Below are 13,128 nucleotides of genomic sequence, written 5' to 3' on the forward strand. Positions count from 1 at the left end.
GACCATGTTCAGAAAATTCTTAACCCCAAGATAAGCTACCAGTTACAAATTTGTTTCCAGTTTTTTGGATTTTTGTTGTTGTTGTTGTTGTTATTGTTATTGTTGTTTGGGGTTTTTGAGACAGAGTTTCTCTGTGAAACATTTCTGGCTATTCTGGAACTCACTCTGAAGACCAGGCTGGCCTCAAACTCACAGAGATCTACCTGACTGTGTTGGAGGAGGCCTCTTGTTTTGTTCCTGACTGCTCAGCCCCAAAATAATCACACAGAAACTATATTATTTACGTCACTGCTTGGCCCATTAGGTCTAGCTTCTTATTGGCTAACTCTTACATCTTAATTTAACCCATTTCTACTAATCTGTGTATTGCCATGAGGCTGTGGCTTACCAGGTAAAGTTCCAAAGTTCCTATCTGTTTCTGGAGGCTACATGGCATCTCCTTGACTCTGCCTTCTTCATCTCAGCATTCAGTTTAGTCCATCCATCATTCCCCCCACCCCCACGTCTACCTAAGTTCTGCCCTATCAACAGGCCAAGGCAGTTTCTTTATTAACCAATGATATTCACAGCATACAGAGGGGAATCCCAGATTGTGCTTCTGCATAGCTGGGATTAAAGGTGTGGCCACCACAGCCCAGCTTGTTTCCAGTCTTATAGACATTAACGTTAAAGCATATTCTGTTAGTGAATAGGTAATGTAAAATTCCAAGAGTAAAGCTTGGTAAGAAAGTGAGAAAATGGAAAGGAGATACAGAAAGGAGGTATTAGACTCTAATAATTAGAGGCTTATTAAAGCAGTCTGTTTAGATGTGACCTTTTAGAGTATGTATATAAGATGTGTTAGTCTAATTCTGAAATATCAAATTGTTTAATACCAGGTTTATGTTGACTCTCCCTTATTAAAATAACTGGGTTGAAAAGTAAAAATCTTATCTTTGCTAGATTTAAAAATATTCTTTATTAACTTTATGGTTTCTGCATAATTTCCTAACTTCTAGACTCAACCTGAAAGGAGTTGTTATCCATTGGGCTTCATATACCAGTCTCAGAGTAGATGGTATGAGTATACTAGGCTTCAGAATAATAAATCTGCTTGGGTCTTTTCTTAGTTAGGGTTTCTATTGGTATGAAGAGGCACCATAACTACAGCAACTCTTACAAAGGAAACATTTAATTGGGATGACTTGCTTACAGTTCAGAAGTTCAGTTCTTTTGTTGTCATGGCAGGAAGCAATGCAGCATACAGGCAGACATGGTATTAGAGGAGCTGAAAGTTCTTACATCTTGATACACAGGCAACAGGAAATGGTCTGAGATACTGGGCCTGTTTTGAGCATACATGAGACCTCAAAGCCAGTCCCCACAGTGACACACTTCCTTCAAAAAAGCCACACCTCCTAATAGTGCCACTTGCTATGTGTTTATGGGAGCAAATTACATTCAAACTACCAAAGTTCTGGTATACATTTTTAATCTGTGTTCAGTATAGTATAATACAGACAATATATAAATGGTAGTCAGAAGTTCACTAATACATTAAGGAAATAATAGTATACTGTAAGGCTGTGTAATATGTAAAACTTAGATGATCTAAGTGGCTTATTGAAATGCTTCTGGAGAAAGTAAACAAACTGAAATCTAGGTAATTCGACTAGAGAAGGAAAGAGTCTGTATATGGGCAGAAAGGTGTGTTTTCTAAACTGGGAAAGAAAAGGCTAAGTAGCACGTCATAAAAATGGTTTACTTGAAATACAGAAGACATAGAAATTGCCAGAACTTAACACATTTGCTTCGTATTTCATAGGTAGTTTGTGGACAAAAGCTGACACGACTGTTTACATCACAGCAGATACTACCAAGTGAATGTTTGAGTTGCCTCGTAGAACTTCTTGAAGACCCAAACATAAGTGCTTCACTGATCTTAAGTATTATCAGTTTGCTGTCTCAACTGGGTAATGTTTTCATACTTTATTTTTTTAGAGTTTGGAATACTATGAAATTAATTTTTTTAAGATTTATTTATTTTATGTATATGAGTGCTCTATCTGCATGTACTCCTGCACTCCAAAAGAATCCCACTATAAATGGCTATGAGCCATCATGTAGTGGCTGGTAATGGAATTCAGGACCTCTGGAAGAGCAGCTAGTACTTTTAACACTGAGCCATCTCTCCAGTCCTGAACTTAATATTTTTAATATTAATAGAATTAATAATTAATAGAATTCTTCAAGAATGATTTAGTTTCAAAATATTTTTTCATTATAGAACCATTTAAAGTTTGTCTTATTTCAGGTTCTCTCAAAAGAGTCTCTGAAGCTGGGTGGTGGTGGCACATGCTTTTAATCCCAGCACTTGGGACAGAGCTAGGAGAATCTCTGAGTTCAATGCCAGCTGAGTCTACAGAGTGAGTTCCAGGACAGTCAGGGCTAAACAGAGAAACCCTGTCTCAAAAAAAAAAAAGGAAAGAAAAAGAGTCCCTGAGTATATACATATGTACAGACACACACATACATGTACATATGAACTCATATATATATATATATACACATACCATATGTTAAAGACTTCCATGTTCTGTAGAAAAGAATGTATATGGGGGAATGACATTCTATTGGATTTTAAAACAACAAAAAGCCACGTGAGCATAATGCCAGTATTAAAGACAACACTCAGAAAGATGTATAAGTCTCTAAAAATAATCCTTCAGTAATAGTCTACATTGAACTTAGAACCAAAGATAAACTATAGTTATTTTTTCTATTACTTCTCGTTATGTTTCATTTTTAAATGTTCATCTATTAATCATTTCCCCCTTGATTTGTGTATGCACAGAGGTGTTAGATATTTATGTCTATGGTTATAATCAGGTATCTTAGTAATAGAGAAGTATTAGCAGAGAGCAGCATTGCACTGTTTTGCACAACAATCTAAGTATTGTTAGTGATAGAAATATTCTGAGTTTGTATTGTTCCTTAGAGTAGCCTCTTGCCGTATAGGCTTGTCAAGCATTTGAAGTCTGGGGAGCTGAATCTAATTTTGGTTAAACTTAATTTAAATAGTTGCAGAGTAATATGTACTAGTGGCTGTTATATTAGATAATACAGATAAGAGTAAAATAGCATGAGTTGTTATTCATTATCCCAGCCTTCTTTATCATTTCTACCTTTAGGGATACAATCTTAGTTAATGGTTTGATGTGTACCTTCTAATTTAAATTATTTATTTTTAAGTAATAGATTTTATATTTTAAGTCTTTGGATTTATAAAAGAAGTTGAAATGATAATCTGACTGCATATTATATAATCCAGGCTAGGATGGAACTCAAAATTTTCTTGCCTCATTCTCGTAAGTGGGGATTACAGGCATTTACCACCAACCTCAGCTGTTATATTGTTTTAACAGCCAAGCTTCAAGACATACGTAAATCAAGGCTTTTTTTTTATAGTAATCTATGTAGAAATATTATTTATACTTTGAAATTGGTGTGCATTAATTAAAAAAAAATCTGTCTTGGCCAGCCATGGTGGCTTAATCCTGTAACCTCAGCATTCCTAAGGCTGAGACAGGAGGAACTGCCATGAATTCCAGGCCAGTCTGGGCTACAGAGTGAGATCCTGATTCAAAAACTCAAAATTAAACACTTTCTCATGTTTTGTCTTCTTTAACGATAAGATTATATGACATAAAATTATTTTCCTATTGTGGAAAGATTTCTGCAAGTAAAAGTGATACATTTTATGCCATTTTATTTTAACTTTTAGCTGTAGATACTGAAACCAGAGACTGTCTTCAGAGTATATACAACCTGAATAGTGTATTGGCAGGAGTGGTTTGTCGGAGCAGCACTTGCCACAGTGATTCAGTGTTTTTACAGGTATACAGATCCTCATAGTATATTGACTCCTGTTTTCCTTTCTTTATTCTCAGACAAGAATTGGTAAGATGTAGTCAGCTTTCCCGGACAGCCAGCTTCAAATCACAATGCGAAGACTTATTGCTAATTATAAATGCTTGGCATTAGCTCTAGGTTTGTTTCTAGCTAGCTTTTTTTCTTTAACTTATATTTACCCCTTTCTATTAATCTATGTGTTTCCCTGAGGCTCATTTACCTCCAGCTTTCCTGCTTCTGTGTCTGGCTGGCTGACCTCCTGGCTGACTGGCTAGCTTCCCTTTTCTCTCTGCCCCCCCCCCCCAGTCCCACCTATTACTCCTCTGCCTAGCCATTGGCCGTTCAGCTTTTTACTAATCAGGTGCCTTAGGCAGGCAACATATCTTTACATAGTTAAATAAATGCAACATAAACAAAAGCAGTGCACTGTTACATAGTTAAACAATTATTCTGCAACACAAATAAATGTGATACTTCTTTATATAGTTAAACAAATATTCTATTCCAAAACAGTAAGATGTTTTATTTTATATGATGACATGACATCATCAGGCATAGTACTTATTAGGAGCTGGTTGGTCACATGCCAGATATGTAAATATTTCTAAAGAAGGAATCAGAGATAACCAGATCTGCATTATCACCACTTTAACTTATAACACTATAACTTAAGGACACAGATGTGTGCCTTTGGAAGTGTAAACTATTCACGTTAAAATTATAATTTAGGTTATATAGCCTTGGACTGTTGAAGAAGAAATTTACAAAGAAAAAATCTTACAAAACTTAAAGCTATGGTTTATACTTGTTTAGCATAATTTGAAAACTCTTTCACCCATCATTTTATTGAATCTAAAATGTCATCATCTGCAAGAAAGATAAACATGACCAATTGAACTGACATTCACTTTTAGACATAAAATGTAAAGGGAAAAAGATACCTTCAAATTAATTCAACCCACACTCAAGTTTAGTGTAAGTAGGGGAATAAGGTAGATGACTGGTCAGATTTAGTTACTACAGCTGAATACTTGGGAGTAGTTCATTTGATAAGGAAAAATATGTATTTATCTCATAGGTTTGGTGGTTCAAGGACATCCTATTTATATCAACTATTTTTTAGATCTGGCAAAGGGTCTTCTGGCTATAATCATGGCAAATAGAAAGGGTGGGAACATGATCATATCTCAGGTAAGATAGGAGAGGTACTGGGAACAGACTTGTTCCCTTTTCTTCTCTTAAGAACTACCATCAGGGTCACATGGGAAATACATGATGCCTTCAGTGATCTAAGGACCTCTATTTAAGCCCTAACTTGTAGAAGTTCTGCTACCTCCCGGTACCACCATCTAAGAAACTAAGGTTTAAATCACAGGACCCACCTTGAATGGACATAACTAGGTGCCATTCAAACCATAGCAATGACAAGCCATTAAATAAAATATGTAGAAATGGATAAATTAAGACATGACTCCCATGGTTCTTAGTAGTCTCATTGCTTAGAATATATGTTTTGAAGTAAAATTAAGCTTAAAAAATGGTATGGCTCTTGCTCTAGTGTTTGGTTCCTGAAATGATATACTAAAATGAAATACTTGCAATAGTTTATTTTTATGAGTGGGCAGTATGTTTTCATGTGTATACTCACAATTATTTTCTTATTCTCAGTGCATTCAACTTCTGCAGAGGTTAACATATAATGTCAAGTTTTTTCATTCTGGTGCCCACATAGATGACTTAATTACATTCCTGATTGGTCATATGTAAGTATACAACCAAGCTGTAATTTATTTGTTTATTTTATTTTATTTTTTTTAAATTTATTTATTTATTAAGGATTTCTGCCTCCTCCCCTCCACCGCCTCCCATTTCCCTCCCCCTCCCCCGATCAAGTCCCCCTCCCTCATCAGCTCAAAGAGCAATCAGGGTTCCTAGGAAGTCCAAGGACCGCCCACCTCCATCCAGGTCTAGTAAGGTGACAAAAATATTTGTTTATTTTTAAACTAAAACTAGGTGGTAGATCATTTCTCCTTAGTTAATGTTTTCTAACTTTAAAAGCAAAAAAAAAATTATTTATTTTTGTGTATGTATTTGTGCCTAAGTACGTGAGGTACACCATGTATGTGCAGGTATCTGTGGAAGGCAAAAGAGGCCTTCATATTTTCTGGAGCTGGACTTACAGAGAGTTGTGTGCTGTCCAGTGTGAGTGCTTGGAACTGCGCCCCAGTCCTCTAAAAGAGCAATCATCTTACCAGCTTTCTAGGTTTTTAAACTAACTAATACCTGTTTCCTCCACTTGGATGATTTTAAGGGTTGAGTATCTTAAAACAGGTCTAATTTTCATAAGTAATATCTAACAAATTGATTTATGAAAAAATTAATCAAGGTGAACGTTGTATGCTCTGTAGGTGAGCATAATTAAATATAGTCATTCTGACTGCTATTTCTTTATTTTTGTGGCACATTTGAATAGGATAATTTAGCTTTAAAACATAAAAGAAATAGTATGCTCTGACTATGATAATCTTGTTTTTACATGTAAAAGCTTATGTATATTAACTACTCTGTGATTTTGACTAAATAGAGTGGATACCATGCTTTCTGTCTTTACAACAGTCAGTCTTCTGAAGATGAGTTAACGATGCCTTGCCTAGGATTGTTGGCAAATCTTTGTCGACACAATCTTTCTGTTCAAACACAAATAAAAACTTTGGTGAGTTGAGGGTTTTATTATGTATGTATGTATATTTTATAGTAGGTTCTATTCCTAAATTCTTCCAAGTTTTTCTCTCTTTTTTTTATTTCCAATGCTAAGTATGGAACCTATGGCCTTGCCCAGGCCATTTGGGTACCTTTACCAAAAAAGAAAATTTTCTCCAGATTCTGTGTATAACAAATAGTCCTTTAATTTCTACTCATCTATGTTGTAAAATTTTCCTTTAAATATTAATAATAATTTTCCCTTTAAAGATAGTCACCATGTGTTGAAAAGTTCATGATAATGTTTAATAAACTTGTCCACTCTGTACAATTGTATTTTTTAACCAAAATGTACATTTTTAAATTCAGTTTCTTTTCTCCTTCAGAGTAATGTGAAATCCTTTTATCGAACTCTCATAAGCTTCCTAGCACACAGCAGTTTGACTATAGTTGTGTTTGCACTTTCAATATTGTCCAGTTTGACGCTAAATGAAGAAGTCGGAGAAAAGGTGATTCTTTTCTATTTTTGAAATTAATTTTGAGATCATAGTGTTTAATATTTTAAAATCATTAAGATATCAGCTTATAATTTCTTGTGTATAATACAGTTTTCCCAATTTTTCAAAGCTATTTCATGCTCGAAACATTCATCAGACTTTCCAACTAATATTTAATATTCTAATAAATGGTGATGGGACCCTAACAAGAAAGTACTCAGTCGACCTACTTATAGATCTCCTTAAAAATCCTAAAATTGCTGATTATCTTACCAGGTATGTTATTTATCAATATAACATTTTTTTATTTATTATTTTAGATTCTGTGTGTATGAGTGTTGTGCCAGCGTATATGTGTATGTACCATATTTGTGCCTCGTGCCTGTTAAAACCAGAAGGCCTAGGATCCCTTGAACTAGAGTTGAAGACATGTGTGAGCTGCCTTGTGGATGCCGGGAACTGAACCCAATACTGTGACAAAGAACACTTTTAATGGTTAAGCCATATCTCCAGCACCAGAACATTTTTATATTTGTCTCCAAGTGTTTCTTGTCAATTACATTTGAAAGTCAGTAACATATACTTTCTAAAAGTTCATTGCGTTAGAGTCTTTGTCTTTATTTTCATGCAGTTTATTTTTATTTTATATATATGGGGTTTTGCCTGCATATATGTGCACCATGTGTGTGCCTGGTCCTTGTGGATGCTAGAAGAGAACATAAGGACCTCTGAAACTGGAGTCATGGATGGTTGTGATCTACTCAATATAGTTGCTAGGAATTGACCCCGCTCTTTTGGAAAAGTAACACTCATCCTTGATCACTGAACTATCTCTCCAGACCTTGATTTTAGCATCTTAATTTCATTTTCTCAATACTTAAGTTGTGTTAGGATCTAGAAATTGGTTCAAATAGTGACTCATAGCCAAATAAGAAAACATTTATTGAGCACCTACATTGTGCAAGCAGTGAGACACAAATGAGTCTCAGCAGCAGCAGAATGTTTAATAATTTCTGATTTTTCGTGAACAAAATAGACCTAAAGACCAGGGCAAAATTAACCTTGGGTAACTGAAGTTCTGCAAAACAAGACACATTCACTTTAGTGTTTCTTGTTTTTTCTAAACATCTGTGATACAAATGGCTTTCAAGTCAGTGTCGTAGATAAGGGCATCTTTCCTGCAGAGTACCTTCCATTTACCTGTCCTCTTTTCATCTGTTGTGAGGATCAGAATATCCATGTGTATCTGTTCTGGCTGTCACATAATGAATGCTTACTTAAAAGCTTTGTAGTGAATAGAAATCATCTTTTGGATGTGGTCTCAGGAAACAGAAAAATGACTTTGTAGCAGCAGTGGGAGATTGCTAAGCTAATACTCCTTTCAGTCTCTCAGTTGCATTCTTTCCTTCTTTTTTTTTATTTTTTTTTTTATTTTTTATTTTTCGAGACAGGGTTTCTCCGTAGCTTTTGGTTCCTGTCCTGGAACTAGCTCTTGTAGACCAGGCTAGCCTCGAACTCACAGAGATCCGCCTGCCTCTGCCTCCCGAGTGCTGGGATTAAAGGCGTGCGCCACCACCACCCGGCTTAAGATCTCAATCTTGATTCTGTTTCTAAATAAATAGGAGAAAAATCACAAAGCTTTCCCTGGAACAGACCCTTTTATTTATTCTGTCAGCTTCCTTGATACGTACAATGTCTCATTCAAATATGCATTGCTTTCTTTTGCTGCCTTTCATGCTCAAGCTTACTTTATCCTTTGTCTTTTGCTTGTGTGTGTGTGTGTGTGTGTGTATAGGGCTGTTTTGGAACTTACTCTGTAGACCAGGCTGGTCTTGAACTCACAGAGATTCACCTGCTTCTGCCTCCGGAGTGCTAGAATTAAAGGCGTGCCCCACTACATGCTGGCCTTACTTTGTCTTTATTTCAAATACAGGAAGAACAAAATGAAGACTCCCATCTGCTTAGAGTCCCCCCACCTATTTGCATGCCTAGACAAACTTGTTTCTGCCCATTCTTTCTTAGCTCTAGCCTGTTCTGCTCATAAACATTTTATTACAGTGTGCTGTAAGCCTCACTGTCATCTTCAGCAGATTATTTTCATATTTCATGGACTGTTTCCTGTTTAGCTGTCACTTCTCTTTACTTATACGTGTGCTTAAGCATTAACTTTTGTTTCAACCATTATATCCCTTTGATCGTTTTCAAGGTAAAGACCCAAATCTAAGCCCTGGCCACATAGCAGCTTTATTTCTTGACCTTTGCAGTGCTAGACAGTGACTGTAATCTGCAGGTGAAAATCAGCCCCTCAATTGCCAATGGTAAACAACTAGTCAACTACAATGTACTAATGTTTCTAAGTTTTATTAGTCAGTAGATTGGGTTGTAAAAAATACATTTTTCACATGGAGTAGTTTTAAGTTTACGTGGATTTATGGGTACAAAACTATGTCATAAATCATGGAATATCTATGTAAACATTGTAAGCAAATTTGGTTTATTTTTTGAGAATTTCATGTATGTTTGTAATATGTTTTGATGAGACCTACCCTCTTTGCTTTGCCTACAATTCTTGCTCTTTTGTCATTTAATGCATACCTTCAAACCTAGATATGAACACTTCTCTTCGTGTCTTAATCAAGTTCTAGGACTTCTAAATGCGAAAGACCCTGATTCTTCTTCAAAGGTATGTAAAAGCATGACATTTTGTTTTATACTTTTAAAGTTTAAAATGTACAGCAAAACCTAAGTTAGCTGCTCTGCAGATTTAGAAACTTCACACTCATTTAACCAATGTTGAAATCAGAATGAGTGCATTACAAAATGGAAGCTACTCTAAGTTTTTCTTTCAGAGAGACAAATCCCAGTGCCATTACCTTTGGCCCCCCAGTCTGCCCCAATTGTCAACCACATTCAGAGGGTCCAGTTTGATCCCATGCTCTTTTGTTCCCAGTACAGCTGGATTTGGTGAGCTCCTGTTATATCAGGCACACTGTCTCAGTGGGTGAGCCAACCCTTCATGGTCCTAACTTCCTTGTTCATATTCTCCCTCCTTCTGCTCTTCAACTGGACCTTGGGTGCTCAGTCCAGTGCTCCGATGTGGGTCTCTGTCTCTGTCTCCATCCGTTGCCACACGAAGGTTCTATGGTGATATTCAAGATGGTCATCAGTCTGACTTCAGGACAAGGCCAGTTCAGGCTTGAATTTTGCATGCAAATGGATGGAAGTAGAAAACACTATCCTGAGTGTGATAACCCAGACCCAAAAATATGGATATGGTATATACTCACTCATTAGTGGTTTCTAGCCATAAACAAAATGACATTGAGCCTATAGTTCATGATCCTCGAGAAGCTAAGTATCAAGATGAACCCAAAGCAAAACACATATAGATCCTCCTGGAAATTGGAAGCAGACAAGATTGCCAGGCAAAAGTTGGAAGCATGGGGAACAGGAGGGTAGAGGGAGGGGGAGAAAGGGAGAAAGAGGGGAGAAGGGGCATGGTATGGGACAATTGTCTATTTTCTGTCAATTCCCAAAAAATGGACTATACATTTTTTTTTAAAAAAGGGGGGGGAGTGGTGTGGGACAATTGTCTGTATTCTGTCATTTTTATGTTTTAAAGAACCACTAATTGGCCAGTAGCCAGGCAGGAAGTATAGGCAGGACAACCAGACAGGAAGTAAAGGTGGGTCAGTGAGAACAGGAGAATTCTGGGAAGAGGGAGGCTCCCTCTGCAGTCCTGTCCAGACACAGAAGAAGCAAGATGTGACTACTCCACTGAAAAAGGTACAAAGCCATGTGACTAACACAGATAAGAATAATGGCTAATGTAAGTTATAAGAGTTAATAAGAAGCCTGAGCTAATGGGCCAATCAGTTTATGATTAATGTAGACTTCTGAGTGATTTCTTTGGGACTTAATGATGGTGGGAACTGGGCAGGACAGAAACCTCAGACAACAGGGGAGGGTTGGGGAGAGCTTGGGGAAGTGGGATGGTTGAGATTGAGGAAGGATGGATATGGGAGAAGGGAAGGAGATGTCTTAATTGAGGGAGCCATTTTGGGGTTGGCAAGAGGCTTAGCTCTGGGGGGCTTCCCAGGAGTCCACGGGTCAGTGGAGAAGAGGGTGTCTGAACTGGCCTTGTCTTGTAGTTGTACTGATGACTATCTTGAATATCACCATAAAACCTTCCTCCGGCGACAGATGGAAACAGAATGTTTTCTTTAAAAATGCATGGCATTTTTAGTGTCATTGTATGCTTTGTCTGTTAAAGGCCAATGAAGTTGATATTTAATGAAGACTTTATATTACACAGGTTTTAGAATTACTTCTTGCATTCTGTGCAGTGGCTCAGCTGCGCCACGTGCTCAGTCAGATGATGTTTGAACAGTGTCCATCTGGCAACAGCATTCTGGGAAGCCGTCCTAAAAGTTTAGAACCTACTGTGGCTCTGCTTCGTTGGTTAAGCCAACCTTTGGATGGATCTGAAAACTGTTCTGTTTTAGCACTGGAGTTGTTCAAGGAAATCTTTGAGGTAATGAAATGATTGACAAATGGACTTTCTGCTTTCACTTAACAATTTGTTTTATGACACTTTTATGTAAGCCAATTGTTCACACATGAGATAAAATTAATTATACTCCAGACTGTCTAAAATTCAACTACTGAGGGTTTTATTTCCTGCAGACTTACATGCATTAGCATTTTCCATGTTTCTACTGAATGCTTTGTATGTATTTTCTTACATACGTACATACATACATGTAAAACTTTCTTAAACTATCTAATTTATTACACAGAATCTATGTGATTTCCTATTGTGCTTTGGTTGTTTTCTTTCTCACATTTTGTCTGCTGCCTTTTATTAATTCTATAAAATATTGATCTTAATTCGTGAAATGAGACAGGATGCAGACAGATGCAATGCACTTAGTAGAATGAAGACAAATAATCTTGAGCTGTAGATTATGCTACTGGGCAATTTAACATTATCTACTATTCACCTGCTTTTATACTCATTCAGCCTCTCCGGTCTTCCATATTTTTTTCAATCTCATAATTGGATACTATGCACAAATATGTATGTGACTGATCAAGTCTATTCATAAAAACTTTTGCATAAATTGCTTTTTCTGTTTTTCTAGGTCCTGACTGATTATAGCACTTAAAAAACCTTTGAAATTATTTGTGATTTTGCACTATAAAAGTCAGTCACTTACTATTTAATTTCATTTTGCAAATTCAGGTTATTGTCATTAAACACTAAACATATTACAATAACAATTAAATCGTGGAATCCTTTAAAATGTCTTTTTTACAAAATCATATGGCTTCATTTGAGAAAGAAGCCAGGGTAAACCTGAAAGATGGCTAACATGGTAAACTGTAAAACATAGCATTAAAATAGAAGACTTGAATGAATGGACTATTGAAGTAAATGGTAAAAATTTAAAGAATATGTTATAGCTCAATAATGATTGTTTTGTGTTATGTCTTCCATATTTTCAATTATTCTTGATGATCAATTTTCTAGGATGTCATTGATACTGGTAACTGCTCCTCAACTGACCGTTTTGTGACCCTTCTGCTGCCTACAATCCTTGATCAGCTTCAGTTCACGGAACAAAATCTGGATGAGGCCTTAATAAGAAAAAAATGTGAAAGGATGGTCAAAGCCATTGAAATTTTATTAAATATCCTTTACCATAATATAAATGAAAAGTATAAAACTCCAATTTTGTCTTTATTTGTAATCTTGTAAGTTCTTGCGTAATATCAGAAATAATGTACCAAGGAACTGGGGAGATAGCTTAGTCATTAAAATGCATCCCTTGAGAGCATGAAGACTTGAGTTTAGTTTCCAGCAACCCACATGAAAACGTCAGACAAGCATGATGGTGTGGACTTGTAGTCCTGGGGCTAGGGAAACAGAGACAAACCTGGGGTTTGCTGGCTAGCTGTTGACCTCGTGGAGGACCTCCAGTCCATGAGTAACCCTGCTCAAATAAACAGACTATGGTTCTGAGGATGACACCCTAGG

General features: G+C 36.5%; 1 protein-coding gene across 1 annotated transcript in view; it reads left to right on the top strand.

Moving 5' to 3' along the window:
- The window catches only part of Cip2a (cellular inhibitor of PP2A), a 34,740-nt gene that overhangs the window by 1,833 nt on the left and 19,779 nt on the right, over window positions 1–13,128 (top strand). The window contains exons 2-10 of the mRNA XM_075963998.1: window positions 1,805–1,952; window positions 3,764–3,876; window positions 5,560–5,654; window positions 6,508–6,604; window positions 6,978–7,100; window positions 7,219–7,364; window positions 9,696–9,771; window positions 11,404–11,622; window positions 12,622–12,781. Coding sequence (XP_075820113.1) covers window positions 1,805–1,952; window positions 3,764–3,876; window positions 5,560–5,654; window positions 6,508–6,604; window positions 6,978–7,100; window positions 7,219–7,364; window positions 9,696–9,771; window positions 11,404–11,622; window positions 12,622–12,781 — 1,177 coding nt within the window. The remainder of the gene's footprint in view (window positions 1–1,804; window positions 1,953–3,763; window positions 3,877–5,559; window positions 5,655–6,507; window positions 6,605–6,977; window positions 7,101–7,218; window positions 7,365–9,695; window positions 9,772–11,403; window positions 11,623–12,621; window positions 12,782–13,128) is intronic.

Source organism: Microtus pennsylvanicus, chromosome 1 (assembly GCF_037038515.1).
Source record: "Microtus pennsylvanicus isolate mMicPen1 chromosome 1, mMicPen1.hap1, whole genome shotgun sequence".
NCBI lineage: Eukaryota > Metazoa > Chordata > Mammalia > Rodentia > Cricetidae > Microtus > Microtus pennsylvanicus.